This window comes from Aythya fuligula, chromosome 8 (genome assembly GCF_009819795.1).
Source record: "Aythya fuligula isolate bAytFul2 chromosome 8, bAytFul2.pri, whole genome shotgun sequence".
NCBI lineage: Eukaryota > Metazoa > Chordata > Aves > Anseriformes > Anatidae > Aythya > Aythya fuligula.
This window is the reverse complement of record NC_045566.1, coordinates 9,443,244-9,464,868: the sequence shown is the minus strand read 5'-3', so window position 1 is coordinate 9,464,868 and position 21,625 is coordinate 9,443,244. Positions and strand designations below refer to the sequence as shown.

Here is a 21,625-nt window from a genome sequence, read left to right as displayed (position 1 = left end):
CTCCCATCCCCTTCCTGGCACGCTCACCGGCCCGTCGCGACGAGGGGACGGACGCGGAGCAGAGACGGAGAGAGTGATGCGGGGGTGGCTGCCACGCCGGGTGTCCTGCAGAGGGACAGCTGGCCCTGTCCCCTGCCAGCCCGCCCTGTCCCCTGCCAGCAGCACGGCCCCCTGGGGAAGACCTGGGCTTGGAAACCGCCAGGCTGTTCTCCGCTTAAACCCTCCTCTGAAGGAGCTCATCCCCAAACGGAGCTGAAATCCGCGCATTTTCTCCCCAAATCCGCACCGGAGGACAGTGATGCTCCCGTCCCCTCAGCGCTCTGCTTGCTTTCCCTGCCTCTGCTTTTGACTTTCTTTTTTTTTTTTTTTTTTTTTTTTTTTTTTGGGTGGTGGCATTATATATTTTTTTTTCCACCAGACTTTGCTGCATGGTGAATAAAGGCATCCTGCTGTCTGAGGGCTAACGGCTTGCCGGAGAGATAATAAAGCAAAGGGGAGTAAATTAAAGTGCCTATAAATAGCAGCAGGAGAGGAAAAGGAGATGAAGTCATCTTCCTTCAGCTGAGCCGGTATTTACATCACTGCTTCCCTTCGCCTTCCCTCCCCCTCGCCCAGCTCTGCAAACAGCCCCGGGGGATCGGGGGCTCTGTGCGCCCCCCGTCCCCTTCTACCCCCCGCGATGTCCCCGTGTCCCTGGGGTGCTTTTGGGCACCTGCTGCAGTCCCTGCTGATGGTACGGGTCCTGATGGGAGCCTCCCGGGGCCACCATCCCAAACACGACCCCATACCCGCCGTCCATACCCCCGTGGTGCCCCGCGCCCCGGGTACGTCTGTGCCTGACTCAGCCTGAGGTCACAGCGCGGTTTCCTCCGTGTCAGCTCCTGGATCCTATTCCCGGGCTGTTTGCACACCCCCGCCGTGTTCTTGCGGGGTATTTATAGCTCCCCGACACGGGGAATGACAGAGCCACCGCTCCACACACCCAAATAATGTCGGTGCCAGGTCGCGGGGGGCCGGGCCGGGCCGGAGGCGCGCGGCCCCTGCCTAATAATAATTCCTCGCGCTTTATATAGGGCGCCTTTCATCCGCTGCTCCCCCGAGTGCTTTACAGGCATTTAATTAAGCTTCCCGACATCCGAACGTGATGACAGCCGAGTAATCACATCCTCGCTTCTGGATGCGAAGGGAGCAGCCGGACCCGGCTGGGGGCACGCAGCCATCCTGGCTCGCACCCCTAGAGGAGATCGGAACCCAAAAAGGGGAGGGAGACCCCCAAAATCCTGCCCAGCCCTGCTGTGGTGGGTGTGACCGGTGCCACCATAAGATCTGGGGACATCGGTGAGAATGTCACTGTCACGCAGAGCCTGGGGACGGCTGGGCCACAGCTGCCCGACATCTGGATCGGCAGGGGAAGAGACGCCCCGGTCTCGGGGACGGGAGCCATAAATCAGCCGCTGGGACTGAAAGGCTGATTTATGGGGGATATTAGGAGTTGTAATCCTGCCCGGCCACCCCCCAGTGCCGCAGGGCGATGACAGGGACCCAGATATATTACAGGGAGGGAGCGCACGGAGCCTGGAGTCCCCGGGGCCAGCGCCAACAGATCTCCGAGTGGGGGGTCTGGGAGCTGCTGCGGCTCCTGGGTGGCTCGGTGCGGGGACAGGGACGTGGCTGGGGCTTGGCTGGGGACGGGATCCCGCAGGGATGGACCTCCACGATTCTTGGGGGCTGTGGTTTGTGCCACCAGCACCCTTCCTCCCTGCCGTGTCCGTCCTTTGGGATATGCCACATCCCATCCAGAGGGCACAGAGGCACGTCCTGGGGCTGGGGACAAGCACGGGGCACAAACTGCCACCAAACAGGAGGGGCAGAGTCCAAATCATAAACCCAGATTTGCTTCTGATTCACGATCCCTCACCATATTATCATTGTGTTGCTATCTTTTCCCTCCCAAACCCCAGCCAGATCTCACCGAGCCCTCACCTTGCCGAGACCCCCCCGGTGGCTGTCCCCGAGCCGTGCCACCAGCTCTGCCCCCCGCCACCACCCCTCCGGCCGCGTGTCCCTTACCGGGGGCTGCCGGCAGCTCCGCCGCCTCGCTGGCCACGATGAGGGACTCGAGGATCCTCGCACAGAGCTCGGGGCTCGCCTCGGCGCTGTGGGGACAACAGGGTGGCCGTCAGGGTGCCAGCAGCTGGATGTCCCCGGGGGTCCCCGAGCCGACCACCCCAAGGCTCCCCGGTGGATGTAAGGAGGTGGCACACGACAAAACTCCTCCCGACCCCAAATGATGCAAAATGGATGGGCGAGGGGGAATGTGGGCAGCTCACCTGGAGGGAGCGGGGCGGAGGAGCAGCTCCCCGAAAAGCTCCCCGAGGAGCCGAGCCGACAGCCGGTTCTTGCGGGAGCCCTGGCAGAGGCGGCCGAGGTGCTGGGCCAGCTCCTGCAGCAGCAGCGCCTGGGGCTGCGGCAGGGCCGGGGGGGCCAGCAGGGCTCGGGCTCGCTGGCCACACTCCTCCAGGCCCGGGGTCTCTGCCAACGAGGGGAGAAATCGGGTTGAGGGGGGTCTCTGATCCCCACGGAGCCTTGGTTTGCCACCATACATCCCCTCCCCAAATCCCTGTTTCTTTTCACCCCATCCCATATGCAGATGTCGGGGTCTTCTGTCAGAAAAAGCAAGCTGGGAGGTAAAGGATTTGCCAGGAGAAATGTGGGAGAGCCTTTTTGGGTGTCACCCTTTTTCTTTTGGTGCCATGGCACTGCCATTGCCACAGGAGGACATTGGATATGGCAAGGCACAGGGACGTGCCCGTGGGCACCTCGAGCTTCCAGCATCGCTCCTCGGGACCTGGAGCTGGATCCTGGCAGGTCCGGGACTCCTCTCCCCACAGATTTGCTTTTTTTGGGGGTGTTTTCTAAAATTATTTTTATTTTTATTGAAAGCCCCGGTGGTTCTGCCTCTGTTCATCACAGCAGCGAGCGGCCTGGGCTGCAGGGGGAAGGCACTTCCCTTTGAAGCTGCTTAACGAGGCAACCCGGCTAATTGCTTCCTAATTGCGTTTTTATCCTTGGAAGGGAGGCAGCCTTTGATTTCTCCTCTCCGACGGGGAAGGGGAAGGCGGTGGCCTGGTGCCCCCAGCCCAGGGGGATTTCTGCTGCGGTGTCCCTCCTCTTCCTCACCCAGAGCTGTCTCCGTGGCCCTCTCCAAGGGGACGGCAGGCACAGCGACCAGGGAGAGCTGGTGTCAGAGGGGGAAATCTGATTTCAAAGGCAATCGGGGGGAAGGAGAGGGTCTGACCAGCTGGGAGACCTCGTGGCAATGCGCCTTATTCCCTTTGGGCAGGCCGGGGACCCTGTCTGCTGCTGGCCGTGAGCCCCAGGTGTGCCACCTCGCCGACAAAATTCAGCTAAAGCCATGAACTTGGCAGTCCCATCTGTCTGCACGAGAGGCTGAAAAGCTTGTGAGGCCCTAAAGGCACTTCCAGCATCCCGAGCTGCAAAAGCAATGAATTTTCCCTGCCCATACAAAGCCAAAAGCTACCCCTAGGGCAGCATCCCCAGGGGATTGGGACAGGAGCTGGAGATATTGGGATTTTTCCTCACAGGGGCTTCCCAAAACTCCTCCACCTCACAAAACACAGGGAGACCCCGTCCGTGCTTACCTTGAGCCATGTGGAGCAGGTCGGTGCAGACGGCAGGGGGGATGAGTGGGGCTGGCAGCTCCTGCAGGTACCACCTCAGGGCCTCGGCCAGCGTCTGGGCATCGAGCAGGTCCATGTCCACGGCTGAGGGGTCTGCAAGAAGCCCAGAGAGAGCCCTGAGCCTGCTGCACGTCCCCTTGCTTTCCATCCTTCCTCAAGACGTGGGGGGATTTCCCTGCCCGCACCCTGCTGCCCTACGTGCTCCTGGTGCCACCATTCCTGTGCCATCGCCACCAGTTTTGGGGTTGGGGTGCCCAGGGTCACTGTATGGACAGCGCCTGGCACTGGCATCCTCCAACACTCATCCTCCAGCACTCATCCTCCAGCACTCATCCTCCCTTCTACCACGACCCCAAAGAAATACGCCCCACCAGAAGGCCACAAACACAACACCCCAGCGATCCCAAAACACCACAAATGAACCCAAAGCGCCATCGCCTCCCCCAGCCCCAAATCGCAGATGCCCAGCTGTGGGGTTGAGCAACGGGGCAAAGCACGTGAGGAGGGCTGAGATCATCCCAAAACGGGGCCAGCACTCGGAGGAATGTGTCCCGTGGTCCCGCCGAGCCCCGTGGCCAGCTCGGCATGGGGACGTGACTTCAGCCGAAGCGTTGCCTCATGAATTTCTCTTGGAGGTCCCAGCCCAGGGGACGCACACACACACACACACGTCCCCTTTTGCAAAGATCTCGAGGTTTCAAAATCTGGCTCTGGTGCGAGCTGGAGCCAGAAGTGAGTGTTTTGAAATTTTCCTCGCAGGAGAAATCTCGGAGGGGGTGTGCTGGGGGGGGAAATCCCAAGGTATTCGAGGCCGATTGAAATGGTTCGTTTATAGAAGCGGAATTTCTCAGTGAGGATATTGAAATGAAAGAGCAGAGTTTGCAGGGTTTCAGGGATGATGTTTCAGGTCCCACGTGGCCGGGTATGATGTGATCTAGGAGCAAGGCGGTGGCTGTGCCCAGCTCTGCACCGCCTGCCTCTCCCTTCTCTGCGTTTTTATCCCCAAGTGCAGCTTTCCCCAAATCGGAGGCATTCGGGGGCACGCTCCGTCTCCAAAGGAGCAGCATTTTCCAGCAGAAAACGCCCCGAGCCTCCAACCATTTCGACTGGCAGTGGGGTTATGAGCCCAACGTGGTGAAAAACCCCATTTCCTAGGGTCAGGCTGGGCTCCCATCGCAGGCTGGGTTTGGACACCCCGAGCTGGGTCCCCCCTTCCAGACCTTGGTGGGCTTTTGGAGAGCATCTCCCTGAGATGTCCCCACCGTGGCTGGGCAGACGAGGCCCGTGCCCATCTCCCCCTGCTCTGGGACAAGAAATTGTGGCGGTTCCCTTACCGGCAGGACCTCGCTGCCTTCCCTTCAGTGCCCGGCCCTTGGCTGGCTGACGGGAAAGCAAACAGATTGAACAATCCCCGGGGCGAAGCCTTTAACCCAGCGGCTGGAGACGCTACCTCATGGTCAGGAGCAGGCACCCGGGCCGGCCACAAACCCGCCGTGACAAAAGGCACCGCGCCGCCAGCGTGGCCGAAGGCGACCCGGGGCAAAGGCAGCGCCGCGGGGCTGGGAGAGGAGAAAGAAAAATCCAAAAAAAAAAAAAGAAGAAATGGAAAAGTGCCCGTGGGAAGGGTTCGCCTGACATGTTCCCAGCACCCAGCTGCGCTGCTGGACCCCTCAACTGGCCATCGATGGCCCAGGAGATGCTCCAGACCCTGGTTTTGGCTAAAACCCTGGGATGATGCCGGGTGGGCGCCTGGGGCAGCCCCCACGGCCACGTCCTGGTGTCCTTGTGCCCAGGAGGGGCTCACGGGGCTGAGGGAGCCACGGGGTGGCTCCTGTCCCCGTACGGAGCCTGGTGCTCGAGGTTTCAAGCGTGGGGATGAGCGAGGAGGACGCCTGCTTCCCCTTAGGCCGGGCAGTAGGGGACGAGCCCAAAATCCTCCTGTACCCACCCCAGCTCGGTGCAGCCCCTGCCCGCCGCGGGGGTCTCGCTGCGGAGCTGTCAGACGGTGCCGGCACGGATTGGGGAGAGCAGCCGCAGCCTGTTGGGTGCTGGAAGGGGATGCCAATGAGTGCTGGCCCCAGGCAATCAGCCCGGGGCTCCACATGGCCTAATTAGCTCATTTGCATAGGCTCGGAGGCTCGTTCAAAGGGAAGGCGCAGCCGATTTCAAAGCAAGGCTCCAAAACATCCTTGCAGCACCCCGAGAGTGCCGCGATGGGGACACTGGAGAGGGGTTGCTGCTTCCTGCCAGCAATTAATTTCGGATGGGGCTGCTCCCCTGAGGTCTCCTCGGTTTGTTGGACAGAAACAGCCTCTGCTCTGCTGTCCCCAACCTCCGGGACACGCGGTCACATCCCCCTGCCCAGCTCCCCTCCTCAGTGCTCCCCGGGGTGCTCCCCAACGTGAGGCTGGGCTGGTGGCCTGGGGAGGGTTAAATTAACCCCGAGGCAGGGCTCTGCCCCCGCTCGGGTACCGGAGGGAGATGATAACCCCTGCGAGAAGCTAATGATGCTGCAGGATGAGTCACGGCTCCCCCAGGCTCTCCAAATCTTTCTGCCCCTTCCTAGAGGTCTCCGTGTCCCCTCCCTGGCTGCAGGGCAGGGACAGAGGGACCACAAAGAAGGAAAACACCCCAAAAAACGTGGTCACCCATGGCCGTGGGTCACCTGGAGCACCCCAGAGAGGGAAAGTGGACCAGGACCTCAGACCCCACACTGCAGCATGGGCAGAGCCCCCCAGGAGCAGGGACCTGCACAACCCCCAGACCTGACCCCATCGGGTGTAGGAGCCTGCCGGACATCCTGCTGCGGGGATTTCCCTGGGGAATTTCCCTGGCTTTGCCTCAGCACCGCCGCAATGTCCCTGTGCCAGCCCAGTGATCACCCTGTGCCGGGGACTGCGCCCTGCCCCGAGCCCCAGCAGCCCCATATCTCCCCCCAGCTGGGTTTCATCCTGGGGCTGGGACCCCTCCCAGGGGTTCCTGGAGCTGAATTTGGGAAGGCGTGGGTCCCAGCCCCGCGGCGTGAGTCACAGGAGACCACTAATTTACCCTCCCTCCATCCCCACCAAATATAACAGATGAGCTCATGCCCCTTCCCAGCCTCTGGCCACCGCAGGTTTATTTCCAGGTACAAGCTCAGAGCGGAGCAGGCACCGGGGCGCCTCGCCTTGGGGACTGAAGTCACAGTTAATGGCTTGGCTAAGGGAAAAATGAGCTCTTGGGGACCCCAAATCCCTCCTGACATCCTATGGGTGAGGATGGGGGAGCACAGCCACCCCGCTCGGAGCGCTCCCTCCCTGGGCACCCACACACCAGGCACCCCGGGGTGCTCCCCGCTCCGACCCGGTGCTTTCTGCCCAGCAGCAGCTCGTGGAGCCCACCGCCTCCTGCTAATCCCCACCGAGCCCTGACCTAATTCCCGGGCACGTGAGCATGTCTCCAGGCAGACTGCGCCGCGCCAGGGCCGGAGATCAAAGCGGGGAGGACGGCAAGACGGCACGGCACGGCTCGGCACGCCTGGAGACAGCGGCTCCAATCCACCTCCGCCTGCTGCGTGTCACCAGGAGGGGACATGGGACAGGAGCACGTGGGACCCCGAGCAGCACAGGGCCCCCCCAGCACCCCGGGAGCAGCTCTGAGATAAATGCTGAGTCCCAAGAGAAGTCACCCCCCCCCCCGTCCCCATCCTGCTCCTGTGGGCACAGCACCCGGCCTAGCTGGGACACCCCAAATTTCAAGGCGTTGGAGAAATGGGGCAGCTCCAGGGGTGGGGGACATGTGCCTGCCCCCACCCGCACGTTAAGATTTGGGGGGTTGAAAACCAACATGCGAACTTTTTTAGCCCCTTCCCCTTTCTCAGTTTCCCTCCACGACTGCCAGACCCTGGCGTAAATGGGGCATTCACCGGGAAGCCGACACCCCCGGAGGGACCCCAGCGTCTCTCCCACAGACCTGCTTCCCCCCCCGAGCCGAGACAGGGTTTGTTTCCCAGCCTCTGTCAACCCCAGATCCTATTTCTCCCCGTTCCCCAAAATCCAGCTTGGCTCCTCTTTTGGAGGAGAGGAGTTCATGGGGATGGACCACGGGGCAAACGAGCCCCCTGCAACCTTGCGCACAGTCCTGAGCGGCTGCGGGCACCCCCCTTATTTTCATTTTTTTTTGTTTCCAGGGTTATTTTACAGCCCAAACACTACAAAAACCTGCAGGAGGCTGCAGGGAGGAGGGGGGCAACGTCTGCATCCCGCTGAGCATCACCCCCCAGCTGGAAGCTGGCACCCACAGTGTGTCCCCGGGGCTGGGGGACCCCCGCGCCTCCCCCCCTGTGCCAACGCCGCCTCTCGGGGAGCGCCGGGGGCTCGCCGCAGCCCGTTCCCCCCGCCCGGCAGGGACTCTGCAGCGGGGAAGCGATGAAGTCATGGTGCTTAATATAGCGATTTCATCACGGCCCTTCTCCCCAGCAACACGGCTCGGGAGCTGGCGGGGCTGCGGGGCCGTGCCCGGAGCCGTAGTGCCGCCCGCCGGGCTCTGGGTGCCTCGGGGCACCCCGCTTCCAGCAGCATTCCCCCCTCCCCCTTTCCCCCTCTCCTCAAAAAGGAGATTTTTTTCCCCCCGTTTCCTTCTTCCCCATCGCACCCACGTGCTGCCTGCCCCATTTCTCAAACGGAGACGTGAGAGGTTTGCAAAGTGATTATTTTTTTTTTCCCTCTCCCTAAAAAAAAAGGCAGCTTCTAGTGAAGGGCTCCAGCCAAAAATAATAACCGGCTTTTCCTTTCCTCTGCTGCTCCCTCTGCCCTGCAGCCCCCAGACCCCCCCCGAGCTGCCCCCATTGCAGGCAACAGCACCCAGGGCAGGCTCAGGGTTCCCCCACAGCAGCCCCAACCCCACACCGGGTGCCAGCACCCCAAAACCCATCCCGACCCCACACCTGTATCCAGCAGCACCCCACCGGGGTCAGATGAGCTTGGAGGGGGGGGGTCCCATGCAGGCAGTGCCCTACAGAGCTGTAATTAGGGCCCTAACGAGGTCAGAGCCATAACCCAGCCCTGGCACAACCCTAGTCAGTGGAAGCATCGCCTCCAAGCCGGGCACTGGGGGATTTGTGGGGGATGTGGCACGGGACTTACCCGCCAGCAGGGCCTGCTTCAGCTCAGCATCACCCAGGGCGCCAGGGGCCGATGTGTAGAGCACCTCACTGTCGAGCCCTGAGGAGCAGCCAGGAGATTTGGGGTCAGTCCCTGAGCCCCAAATCCCCCCTCCAACACGGGAATGACGGAAGCAAGCAGGGATGGACACTGGGGGTTCCCTCGCCCCGTGCACCCCAGCTCTGTGGGTCCCGGGGTGCACGGCTTGGCCCTAGCGATGCTCGGGGGAATTGGTGGCTGTGGGTAGGGCAGGGTGGTCTCACACGTGCCCTACAAGCACCTTGGCTGCCCCTACCTTGCTTTTCCAGCGCCTCGATGAGCCTGGCCACGGTCGACAGCGCCTGCTCGGGGAGCGCCGGCTGCTCGCTGTGCTCTGCCTGCCCGGGGAGCCCTGCTGAGGAGAGACAGGGAGAGGGGCTCGGAGTGCGTTCCCCAAATCCTGGTCTGCTGTGTGCATGTATTTCCCTCCAGAGCATTTATTTCCTTCCTTCCTTCCTTCCTTCCTTCCTTCCTTCCTTCCTTCCTTCCTTCCTTCCTTCCTTCCTTCCTTCAAGGCAATTAAAATGACTTTTTCCACTTGGTACAAAAAGATTTTGGAGATGTCTGAGTGTGCTTTGGGCAGCAAGGTTTGGTTCTTTGGTAACTGCTAGAGGAATTGAGTCCTTAGGTGGTACAAGAGCAGCCCTGGCACCCACAGCATCTGGGAAGGCTGGTGTGTCAAGGGCTGCTCTGCCTGTTTCATGTGACTATCTGATCTGTTTTGGTGCAATTCTATTAAAAAATAATAATAATGGTAAATTCGATGATGAGTCTGGGTGCCTTTTTCCCACAGAAGCCAGCTGCAGCCCAGCCAGCTCGCTCCCTGCGATCGGTTTTTCTTCCTGCCTGGCCAGAGGGCAGGGAGCTCGCCCGTGAAGCCAATAAATCCTGAACAATTTTAAGGAAGGAAAAAGAAAAAAAAAAAAAAAAAAGGACTTTGGGCAGGAAGGTAATGTGGAGGTGAGAAGAGATGGTGCTGGCCCAGAAATGAGAGCCCTGCAGCGGGGTTTGAAGCAAAGCACATGGATGGGAGCCCGTGGAAAACTCTCCCACGGCACTGATGGGTTAAGGAAAATGGGGTTTTGGCCTCAAAGCTGGCAGCTGGGGGAGCAGGGTGCCAAGTGCAGAGGATAACTGCCTGTCCTTCGCTGGAGATGGCCCCGGGCAGGGAGCTGGGTGTCCCGATGGGGTGCTGGAGGGAGGCGATGCTGTGGGACAGCCAGGCAGGGGCTGAGCAGCCACCGAGCTCCTGGGAAGTCCCCGTGCAGCAGTGGCACTCGGCTCCATCCCAGAGCCATTTTTAGGAAGTCGTCTAATTAAAAAAAGACCATTCCTCCCCGCAGAGCCAGCCCTGGCTCTGGGGCACGGCTTGGAAAGGCAGCGTTTCCCTCCTGCCAGCCAAACCCTTCCTCTGGCTGGAGAAAGCCCAGGGCACCGTGGGCAGAGCCCTGCTCCGGGCTCCAACCCTGCTTGGGGTCCCCGGGGTCCCCCAGCAGCACCAGGGCTCAGGGGGCACTGAGGGCACCCAGGGCAGCACGCAGGTATTGCAGAAAAATCAGGATTTGAGCCAGCCAGAACAAGCATGAACCTCAAAAGCTCTGCCTGGAGATGGAAACAGCAAGGGAAGATTTAAAAAAAAAAAAAAAAAAAGAAAAAGAAAAAAAAAAAAAAAGTGGTTCTCTTCCAAAAAAACTTTGGAGGTTTTCGTTATAAGGAAACCCCATGGGGGGCACCCCGGGCACAGGGACACAGCTGGGGGGTGCCTGGCAGGTGGCAGCACCCCCTGCCCCCAGGCCCCGCTTTTTGTGGGGTTTCCTCTATAAAAAATGATCCCTGGGCTGGGGGCTCGACCCAGGGGCTGGCTGGTCTCTGTCCTCCCAGCCCCGGCAGCCTCGCCGTGTCCCCGAAGTGACCGTCCCAGCCTCCTTGCTGCTGCCCTGAATCATTTTTGGGGCACGAACCCCTTGCCAGCGGGTGCTGCCTCCCCAGCCCCACACCAGCAGTGATTTCTCCTCTGTCACATCCCGGAGGAAGAGAAGATCACGGTTTTGTGCAGGGCTGCTGGGTCGTGTTTGCCTCCCCAGCTGGAAGGGGTTTTTCTCGCCTTTCCTTTTTCGCTTGGATGCATTATGCAACCGCAGTGCGATCCCAAGCCCAAACGCGCTTGGCCACCATATAAGTGATGAGGGCAGAGGGGGCTCAGCACCCCTAGCAGAGCACAGGCACCCCGACACCTCACCAAAAACACCCCCCCAGCACCACGCCACAGCCCCCAAGGAAATAAACCCCCCTGCGTGTTGGGGGTCCCCACCAAACCATGCCAAACGCTCGCACCCATCCTTGCGGTGTCCCTGTCCCCACACTCCACCCGGGCTCTGTGCCACCCTCGGGGTGTCCCCGTCCCCACACTCACCCCAGGGCTGTCCGGCGGGCACGGGGGTCCCGGCGGGCGGCGGGGGCAAGGGTCGTGGCTTGGCCTTGGCGGTGGCGGCGGCGATGCGCACGGGGCCCAGGTACTGCACGTAGGTGCCGGGGAAGTCTCCGCGCTCCTTGGTGCGCTCGTTGAGGCCGTGCAGCCAGCCCTGGGGGCTTCGCTCGTCCCCGTCCTTGTAGTCGGGGGCAGCCAGCAGCGAGGCCCTGCTGACCGTCAGCACGTCCCCAGGGCTCAGTGCCAGGTCCTCCTCCCGGTCCTTCTGGTACTCGTAGAGCGCCCGGTACTGCAGCCCCTCCGGGGAGGCCATGGCGATGGGATCAGGGGATGCTGCCCCAAGCTTGATGGGCAGGAAAAGGTCCTTCTGCCTCCGAGAAGCGGCTCCTGACCCCTCCGGTCCCAAATTCACCAGTGGGGTTTGCTCAGGCGTCGTGGAGGGGAGCAGGTGATGCTGACCCGCGTGCCGGCCCCAAAAAGACGCCGTCCCCTTCTCAGCCCGCTCCCTCTCTGCCCTTCATCCTGCCGGGGTTGGGGACCAGCCTCCCCGGGCTCTGTGAGAGCAAAACGCAGCACATCAGCCCCCTGCCCCCACCGGGACCCCAACCAGCCCCGTGTCCCCCACCCCGGGCACCCACGGCCGGGGACAGTGGCAGCCAGGGGAGCCAGCAGGGACCGGGCGCTGCGCACCGGGACAGTGCCGGCAAGTCGGGAAAGTAGGGCGAGGGATGGAGGGATGGAGCCCCGAGCTTACAGCACAGGCACCCGGGCTGGGCAGCCTCCCCAGAGCCCCGAAACGGCATGGGGGTGAGCGAGAATATAGGATTTTAGTGGTTTTGGATTTATTTTATTTATTTTATATATATATATATATATTTTAATATCCCTAGGAGAGATGACAGCAGGGAATGGTGTCGTGTGCCCCCCTCCCACTTTCCCCCTACACCCCGGGTGCAGGATTTTAGTTCAATCTCGCCTTCCTTTCTTCATTTACGGCTTTCTCGATTTATTTCCAAGCCTTTGAAACACCCCTCGGAGACGGCACAGCGCGGAAAGCCCCCCCTTTTTCCCCCCCCCTCCCTTCCAACCCCCCATCTCCCCTCGGTCGGGAGATGGATGGGGACGGCCTCCCGGCCCTCCCGGCCCTCCTGTCCGTCTGTCCATCCGTCCTCCTGCCCCCCCCGGCCCCCCTTTGCCCCCCCCCTGCCCCAGCCTTACCGGAGCGGAGCGGAGCGGAGCCGGCCCCGGCAGCAGCGGGGCGGTGATGTCAGCCTCGCTCCTCCCGCCCCTGGGCACCGCAGCGCGGCGGGGGCGGGGGGGGGGGGGACGGGATGGGATGGGAAAGGGGGGGCTGCCTCCTGTCTGCACCCCAGGGAGAGGGGACGGGGTGCCCGAGGGGTTGGGGGGAGAGGGGGGCGTCAGATACGCGCGGAGAGTCAGGTTATAGGGGAGCGGTGCCCCCCCTACCTGGCTCACTGAGGGGTGGGGGGGGGAGGAGGTGTTGGGGGTGTGTAGGGGGGGTGTGGGGGGGTTCAGGCTCTGGCACCCATCCTTGGGCACCCATTCCCGGGGCGCCCCTCATTTGGGCGCCCATCCCGTGGACGTCCATCCCTTGGGAATTTGTCTCTTTGGCACCCGTTCCCAGGGCACCCTTCATTTCAGCACCCATCCCCAGGGCACCCGTCCTTTGGGGACCTTGAGCACCCACCCCCTGGGCACCCACCCCAGGGCACCCACCCCAGGACACCCACCCCCTGGGCACCCACCCCCATGCCCATCACCACCCCATGGCCACGGCGTGGTTGTTGCATGCAACAAGAGCACCGGGGCTCAGCCCGCTTCCAGCTGCTTTGTCTCTTATTTTATTATTATTTTATTTTATTTTATTTTATTTTATTTTATTTTATTTTATTTTATTTTATTTTATTTTATTTTATTTTATTTTATTTTATTTTACTTTATTTTACTTTTTTATTTTATTTTATTTTATTTTATTTTATTTTATTTTATTTTATTTTATTTTATTTTATTTTATTTTATTTTATTTTATTTTATTTTATTTTTATTTTTTAAATCCCCACTTCTCACGCTGACCTCTCCGAACCAACGGCTGCTCCTTGCCTCTGCTGCAGGTCGGGCACCCTAAAAGCAGCTGGGATGGCACCTAAAACATCCCCTCTGGCTGGATCCAGGAGCAGTGCGGGGTGGGGACACGGGAATTCCCAACCCTAGGGGCTGGGAAAGATGGGGAAGATGCAGCGCGGCAGCATCCCGGGGGGATTTCACTGCAGCTGCCTTCACCCCGCTCCCCAGAGGCTGGGCTTCCAGCACTAAAAGGGATTTTTCTGTCCCGCTGCCCCTGGTGCTGGCACCCTGCTGCTGCTGGAGCTGTGGGGTCGGTCCTTGCCCTCCCCTCGAGCCCTGCTCCCCGTGGGGCTGCCTGGTGGGCACCTCCCCAGCGATTTCTGCCCCTCCTGCTCCAGGAGCACGGCTATGGGGCTGGAATTGGCACTAAGAGAGACCCCAGCTCACGGGGAGCATCCTACACGGCCCCCAGCACCTCCCCGAGCAGGGGATCGGTGATTCCCCCAGATTTCTTTTTATTTCCACCCTGTTGCAGCAGGAGGGGAAGAAGCGAGGTTTCGAGGTTTTCATCACAGATTCCTAAAGTTTGGTAACTTCAACCTGCAAACCTAAAGCCGTGCCCAGCTCATTTTGAAGGCTCATCCCCAACGTGTTGCAGCTCCTCCACCCCACAATCGACCCTGGGGCCAGCTGGAGAGCTGGACGGGTGCTCCCAACCCCAAATTGGGGCTCACCTGGATGGGGCTACCCCAAAAACTCATCAAGACCACCCTGAGTCCCTCTGCTCTGGTCCCCTGTGGCCCTGCATGGGGTTTTCCACCTTGTGCTTTCCAGGAAGGAAACCCGAGGCACAGCGGGGTGTCCCCATGCCCAGCTCCGTCCCCATCAAGCCCCACAAGCCCCACAAGCCCCATGGGCTGGGAAGGACACAGGAATGCCATCGGGCTTGTCCTGCTGAGGTCAAGCCAGAAAATCCAGCCCCAAGTCCCCAGTGGGGTTGGGATGGGTGACACGGGAAGCGCCCAAACCCCAGAGTATGTGGTTAGGGCAGCGGGGTGCAGCCACAGCACTGCCCTGCAATTTCCTTGGGGCTGGGAGTGAGCCTCCTTCCACACAAGTATTTATGGGTTCTGCCGAAATTATTTGTGGGGTGGGGGGTTGTGTGCAACGAGCAGGGGATGGGGAGGTTTTGGGGAGAGGGGCGATACGATGGAGGTCTTCTTTTGCATTTAGGGGCAGCAGGTCCCAGGTGGGAGAGGGCAGGAGGGCTGACGGGCAGCTGCTGTGGGACGGGCTGAGGCTGCAGGCAGCGAGGGGAACGGGTTAGGGCACCCGGATCTGGGTGAACACCCTGGGAGGGTTTAGGGCTCCCCCACATGCCACACGTCCCAAAGGGGATGACTCCATCCCACTGAAATGTACCCTTGTGGGGAGGGACGTGACGAGCACCCGGTGCCTCTGCTGGGGAGGACCCCAAAAGGGGACACAGCATCCCCCTGTGCTCTGCTCGGCTCCCTGCTTTCTGGGCAAAAGGGATTTTCTGGGGAAACCACCCCTGTTTCCAAGCATCTTCCCCCCAAAAAAACCCCAAACATTATTTTTTTGGCAGCCTTTAGGCTATGGCCGGTCTCTGCTCACATCTAGCACTGGCACCCGCTCTGGTCGTCACCATCCTCTCCTGCCATGTCCCCACCAGCAAAAAAACACTGCAACAGTGGGAAACACCCCAAATTTTGGCTTTTCATTTACAGACCGGCTCCGGTGGCCATATCCCGGTGCCCTCCTCTCCCTGCTTCTGTTTCGGGCCAGGAGACCGCAGATTTGGGGCTTTCACATCCCTGCGCCCTGCTCCTCTGGGGGCTCCGCCGCCTGCCCCAGACATTGGCAGAAGAGCCCCAGACCGTCAGTGGCCACTTTGGGGTGCGATGCTTGTCCATACAAAGCAATTTTAGGGTGTTCTGACCCCAAATCCCTTCCCCACCCCCTCTCCTCCCCAGCAGCACCCAGAGGCCGTGGTGATGGGCTCTGGCTGCTGCCTCTCCGGTCGGGGTGGCTTGGGCAGCAGAGGGCAGCAAGCCACCGAGCACCCAAGGGACCTGGTGGCTCTGCCACCCCCAGGGGGTGGCCCCAAAGGGTTGGGCTGCTGCTTGGGCGGCCCCGGGGCCGCTCCCGTTTAAAGGGTGTTGGGGGCGGCACGGGGGCGGCAGAGCAGTGGCGTTGGGTTGGGGCTGCTGGAGCTGCTCGCTGCAGAGGTAGGCTGGGTGTTTTGGGGGAAAGCACGGCTGGGAGGTGTCCCAGGACTTGGAGGAGCCCGGTGAGGGCTCCCTGTGTGTCCTCCCTACCCCAAAAAAAAGCCTGAAGGAAAGGGGGTTGCGACTGGTTCTGCTGGTAACGTCTCTCTGCTCGCCTCCCCCTCCTGCTCTCTCCAGGTGCCAAGATGGGGTTCTTCACGTTCATCAAGGTCATGATGATCCTCTTCAACCTGGCCATATTTGTAAGTGCTGGGGCTGTCCCCACCTGGGGACACCCGCTCTCGGTGGTCCCTCCAGGCTGGGCTGTGGGGCTGGGGAGCACCCTGAGCCTGGGGGCTGTGGGGTCTCTTGCTCCTGTGGTGTGCCCAAAGCCCTTGGTGGGGGGAAACGGGGGACAGTGGCTGTTGTATCGACCCCACAGGTCCCTTCCCTGTGCCTGGCGGGGTGCTGGGTGCCCCAGGGTCCCACCCGCTGGGCTCCCCCTGTCTGTGAGGGGAACAGCAGCGACCTGGGGTTTGGGTGTGGGGGTCTCTAGGGCTGGGGGAGAGGCTGAGCGTGGTGGATGGCATGGTGGCAGCTTCCCCAGGGGCTGGTGGCCTCCATCCACCTCCCCTTGCTGCCTTTTGGGGTTGGGTTGGGAGCTCAAGGGCACACGGGGTGGGCTAGGGCTGAAGCTGCCTGAGAAACACCTGGATGAAGAGAATCAAGATGCTGAGATCCTTCAGAAACCATTTTTTTGTCATTTTTTTGTTATTTTACCCCTGCTCTTCCCCGAGCACCCTATTTACCCATCTCTCTCCTCCCAGCTCGGTGGCGGAGCCCTCCTGGGCGTCGGCATCTGGGTGACGGTGGACGGGCAGTCCTTTGTGAAGATATTTGGGGGGATTTCGTCCACCGTCCTGCAGGTCGTGAACATCGGCTACTTCCTCATCGTCATCGGTGCCATCTTGTTGATCATCGGCTTCCTTGGGTGCTACGGTGCCCAGAAGGAGAGCAAATGTCTCCTGATGATGGTAAGGACGGGCCCGTGATGAGCCAGGCTTTATCCAGTGGGGTCTCTGGTGGGGGAAGCCTGAGGGATGGGTATCTCCATGGAGGTGTCCTCCTTAGGTGTCCCTGTATTGTGGAGGGCTGGGTGGACCTTGGAAAAACAGATGTGGGGATGGTGGGGCCCCAAAATTGTTCTGCCTCTGCCTTGGAGCAGGGCTGGTGGCAACTAGACATGGATTGAAGCAGGGTGAGGGTCCTTGACCTTTGGGGAGTGGGTGGGTTTTGGGGTGCTGTGGCACTGGCTGTCGTTTTGACCTCCCTCCCCTCGCTGCCTCCCAGTTCTTCTCTGTGGTGTTGATCATCTTCATCGCCGAAGTCGCGGCTGCCGTGGTGGTTCTGGTCTACACGAGTCTTGTGAGTGGCTTAGCAGGGTGCTGGGCTGGGGTATTTTGGGACACGTGGGATCCCTTTAGGAAAACAGGGGAGCCTGGGGGTGCTGCCTGCGGGCTGGGAGGATGGGACACCAAACCGGTGCCAGCTCTGTGGGACAGCCTGGCTGGGTGGTGGGGCTGCCCGAGGTGCAGGCAACAAGGCGGAGATCCCATTACCCTAAAGATCCCATTACCCTAAAGAAACGAGCATAGTCACACAGGTTTTGCCCACTGCTTGCTCTTGAACACCTTAGTGAGGAACCAGCCAAGGCTGGACACCTCTGGTGGCAGCAGCCACGCAGGAGAGGCAGTCCCGAGAGAACCCAAGCGCTTATTATACACCAGGGAGCTCCCCTGGGGAGGAAGGCCACGACATCGCCTGGTTGGAGGCAGGAGAAGTCAACCACAGGGCAGGCACCATTCCTGGCCGCCCCGGCCGGGCTGCTTGTTGACTGAGTCACCGCCAACAGCGGCCTCGGGGCCAAAACGCCGCGGTTGGTGAGGCTGCCAGGCTGCCTCGGGTCAAAGGGACACGGCGTGACATGTTCCTGGCCCTGCTCGGCCTGCGTGGCCTCTTCCCCGTGGGTTTGGGACCGGTATGGGCACTGCAGGCCCTCGACTCCGTGACGCTCCCCGGGATGGTCTCTGATGGGTTTTCTCGGCCTCTCCCCGCAGGCAGAGACGTTCCTGACAGCCGTGGTGACTCCCATCCTGAAGGAGAAGTACGGGGATGACCACGAATTCACACACATATGGAACGTCACCATGGCGGAGGTGCGCTGGGCTCCCCCCTGGTTTGGGGTCAGGATGCTCTCGGCAAGGGCTTGGTGGTGCCCACGCGGGTGTGGGTGTGGGGTGGGGATGTGGCCCAAGGTGTGTGTGACTACCTCACGGGTTTCCAGAGGGATCCAGAGGTCCTGAGGTGGGGTGAGAAAGGTCCTGGGCTGAGCCGGGTGACCTCCTCCACGGGGCAAGGAGGCTCCAGACCATGTTTCCTGCAGGAGGGAGTGAGCGGCGGGGACATGGGCACAGGGAGACCTGTAGGGTGCTCTCACCACCCCTCTCTCTCCCTTAGTTCAACTGCTGTGGCCTGAATAACTACACAGACTTTGAAGGCTCCCCGTGGTATGAGCAGAACAAAAACTTCCCTCCGCCCTGCTGCGAGGGCCTTTCCCCGTGCAGTGCATCACTCGTGGCAACAAATGTTGTCCAGGTATGAACACACACGCGGCTCCTGCCTTCCAGCAGCACCCGATTTTGGGGTGCGCCCAATTTTGGGGTGCATCCTGGCACGGGGAGGAGGGCCCAGCCTTTACCCCCAGCCTGAGCGCTGGGCACAGCGATCCCCTGGGGGCTGAGTCCCTGGGGGGGGGGCTTTGTGGCTTTGACTTGTCCCCAGTGGCCTGCTGGGGAGGAACAAAGCTCCTTCCATTGCCCGGTCCCAAATTCCCTCATTTCCCCACCCCGTGGAGATGTGGGGCTTTGGGGCTGAGGGGTTGATGAGTTGTGTCCCCCCTCTCCGACCATCTCCATGACCGTGAAGCTCTGGGCTGGAGCCATGATGCTCCTCCTGGGGGAAATGCCCCCTGGGTGGGAGATGTTCCTCCTGGGGGAAATGCCCTCTGGCTTTGGGATCGCAGCTCCATGCCCGTCCTCATCTGCCTTGCTGCTCCCGCAGGGTTGTTTTGACCAGATTTTGGAAGACATCAAGACGAACGCAGACGTGGCGGGCGGTGTGGCTGCCGGCATCGCTGCCTTGGAGGTGAGTGCCCCAAGCAGCGGGGTTGGGGTCTTCTGGAGGTGTCGAGGGGCTGGTGCAGCCCCCATGGGCCACCACCTGCCGTGGAGTGGCTATGAGCCTTCCTCCCCAGGCACACCCTCCTCTTCCTCCCTGCGTGTGCCAGGCAGGGGCTGTCACTGGGCTGCCTCTGTGCCAGGGGAGGACACCCGTGGGTCTGACTCTCTTCTTTTCCCCCAGATCGCATCCATGGCCGTCTCCATGTACCTGTACTGCCGCCTGGACCAGAAGTGACCCCCGGCAGCAGCGGGAAGCTGTGCCCACCCCACCGTGTGCCGGGGTGCTCCTGACGGCCGCACCACTCTCTGGGCCCGATGCCGGCCGGTGCACTGTGACCTTAGAGCTCTTTTGATCTACTGAGCTGGGATCTGTAGAATTTGTATGTATATTTTTGTACTGATATGGCGTAATGCATCTGTACATAGAGATTTTTTTTTTTTTTTTTTTTGAGGCAGGGAAGGGGAGGGGGAAGCCACCCGGTCTGTTTTGCTGATGCCAGCAGGAGATAGGGCCCAGGCAAAGATCAGGGCTGTTGAGCAGGCAGCGGCCCTGCCCTGACCAACCCTTGTGGTGCCTCCCCCGTCCTGCCACCTCCCCGTCCCTGGCCTTACTTTGCTGGCCGGGGACTGGGCTGGGTCCCCAACCAGCACGGTGGTGGCTGCACCCCCAAACTGGGGTCCCTCCGCTGGTCCCATGGGGTCGCTGCCCCTGGCGTGGAGCTCAGCCCTGTAGGTCCCCACTGTGATTTCAGTGTGAGAACCCTCTCCCTAATGTAAAGAAAAATACAATTATTATTATTTTTTGTCTTGGATGTAAGCTGTTTTCTGCTGTCTTCAATAAAGCCGTGTACCCGCAGCCCCTGCTGTGCACGGGGGGCTGCCCACACCTCGCTTCCCTCCGTGGCTCCTCTGCACCTTGCCCTGCCCTTTGCCAGAGCCTTTTCCTGCTCTGACCAGCACCTTGCTGGGGAAGCAGGATGGGAGCTGCTGGGATTTTACCCGTCTCTGTGTCCCAGCCCCGTTCCCGTCAGAGCCCATGGGGGAGGAGGGCTCTGGTGGCCCCAAAAGAGGGGCAGCTCTGCCTCTTCCAAACCAGGGCCCTGCCTGGGGCTGCTGCAAGGAAAGCACAGCCCCAGAGCTGTTTTTATTCCATTTTCCACCTTCATCCCGTGGGACTTTGACCCCGTCCCCAGGCTGTGTGTGCCATCAACAAGCCCGGCCGTGGGAGCAGGCACGTGGCAGCGGGGCAGGCACGGGACCCGCTCCCCACCCTGGGTGACTCAGCTGGGGAAAGGCTGCCAGGAACACACTGCTGCCAGGTGGGTGCTGGTCCCAGCCTCGCCGCAAACCAGTGACCCCAGGGGTGACGTCAGGGGGTTTTTATTCCCTGTTTTTCCTTCCCAAAGGTGTGGGAGCCGCCCAGCCCTTGGCGCTGCCCCAGCCCTTCGAGAGGTGCCGGCATCGCCCATCGGCGCGGGTTCCTGCGGGCGATGCTGGTGGTGTTGGTGGCTCTGGGTGGTGTGGTCATGCTGCTTGCAGACACTTGAGCTTTGCAGACGTCACCCCACAAACAGAAGAGCCCCCGTTTCCCTTTGCTTTGTTCCCTCTTTCAGCCGTACCCATTTAAACCAGCTTTGCCCACCCTGTGCAGGCACCCACAGGGGTGCTTGGGGTGCCTGTTCCTCAAGGCAGCTTGGGGACCCCATCCCCAGCTGGAGGTCTGGGCCCCTTCATTTGGGGTTTTCTGGCAGGAATGAGGCCAGGCCAGCCAAAAGGGCTGGGGGATGCCAAAACCCTGGGCACCTCTTGGTGCCTTTCCCTGCTGCATGGAGGGAAACTGAGGCACGGAGCGAAACCTGAGGTTGCAAGCCCTGGCACTGCCCTTGCAGGGATTGAGGTGCAGGTCCCACCAAAGGCGTGTCCTGCCCTAAATCCTGCCCCAAGTTCCTGGAAAATGTGGGGCAGGGAGACGTGTGGGATTTCTGCCAGCGTCCCTTCTCCTGCTGCCTGCTGGCACCACCAGAAGTCCCCGCAGCACTAGACTTGCCTGCTCCCATAAATACTCGGCAGCTCCACCAGCAGCACCCAGCTGTGACATCAGTGACCGAGGCCAAAATCCCCACACACACATAACAGGGGGCAGAAACTTCCTTATTGCCCTGCTTCGGTGTCCTTGGGCTCGAGGTCCTGCGACTGGTGGGGTAAACAAGCGTGCCCGGGCTGCTCCCTGCTTGGGAAGGGGGCCGGAGCTCACCGGGGCTGGGGTTGGGTTATTTTCACCCCCAGGGCACCCCGAGGTGCTTAAAATCCTGGGAGCTTCCCCACCAGCACCACGTGCCCCGGGATGGAGCTGCCGAGTCGAAACCCAGCCCGGCCGCAGGGAAACGAGCTCTCCTCGCCCTCTTTTTAATTGCGTTCCGTGGGGGACAGTGACCGTCACCAGAAGGCTGAATTGCTGCTGTTACAGTTCCTGCTGATAAAGGGTGTGAACGGCAAACAAAGCGAACACATCCAGCATCACCTGCACCAGGAGTGCCTGCCACAAGGAAGTTCCCTCCCGCTGCGCCGCAACAGCTCGGCCAGGAGAGGAAAGGAGAGGGGAGGAGAGGAGAGGAGAGGACGGCCTCGAAGGGCACCGGATCCCTGGGGGAGAAGCAGGGCAGCTCACACTTTCACCTGCCAGCCTTCCTCCCCGTCCCCTTCCTCCTCCTCCTCCCCAGCCCTGAGACTCCCACCGAAGCTGGGGCTGGGGCGGGTGCTC

General features: G+C 61.0%; 2 protein-coding genes across 2 annotated transcripts in view; one reads left to right on the top strand and one right to left on the bottom strand.

The window, feature by feature from the left end:
* Window positions 1-11,860, bottom strand: part of LOC116491758 (phosphatidylinositol 3-kinase regulatory subunit gamma) — a 51,891-nt gene extending 40,031 nt beyond the window's left edge. Inside the window, exons 1-6 of the mRNA XM_032192008.1 lie at window positions 11,295-11,860; window positions 9,138-9,233; window positions 8,825-8,902; window positions 3,663-3,794; window positions 2,331-2,532; window positions 2,071-2,156 (exon numbers count right to left, since the gene is read on the bottom strand). Coding sequence (XP_032047899.1) covers window positions 2,071-2,156; window positions 2,331-2,532; window positions 3,663-3,794; window positions 8,825-8,902; window positions 9,138-9,233; window positions 11,295-11,622 — 922 coding nt within the window. The 5' untranslated portion in view covers window positions 11,623-11,860. The remainder of the gene's footprint in view (window positions 1-2,070; window positions 2,157-2,330; window positions 2,533-3,662; window positions 3,795-8,824; window positions 8,903-9,137; window positions 9,234-11,294) is intronic.
* Window positions 11,861-15,831: 3,971 nt separating this feature from the next.
* On the top strand, window positions 15,832-19,099 carry TSPAN1 (tetraspanin 1). The gene is made up of 7 exons (XM_032191817.1): window positions 15,832-15,888; window positions 16,453-16,659; window positions 16,976-17,050; window positions 17,743-17,841; window positions 18,143-18,280; window positions 18,746-18,829; window positions 19,046-19,099. The coding sequence occupies exons 1-7, from the start codon at window positions 15,832-15,834 to the stop codon at window positions 19,097-19,099; spliced, it is 714 nt and encodes a 237-aa protein (XP_032047708.1).
* Window positions 19,100-21,625: the final 2,526 nt, after the last annotated feature.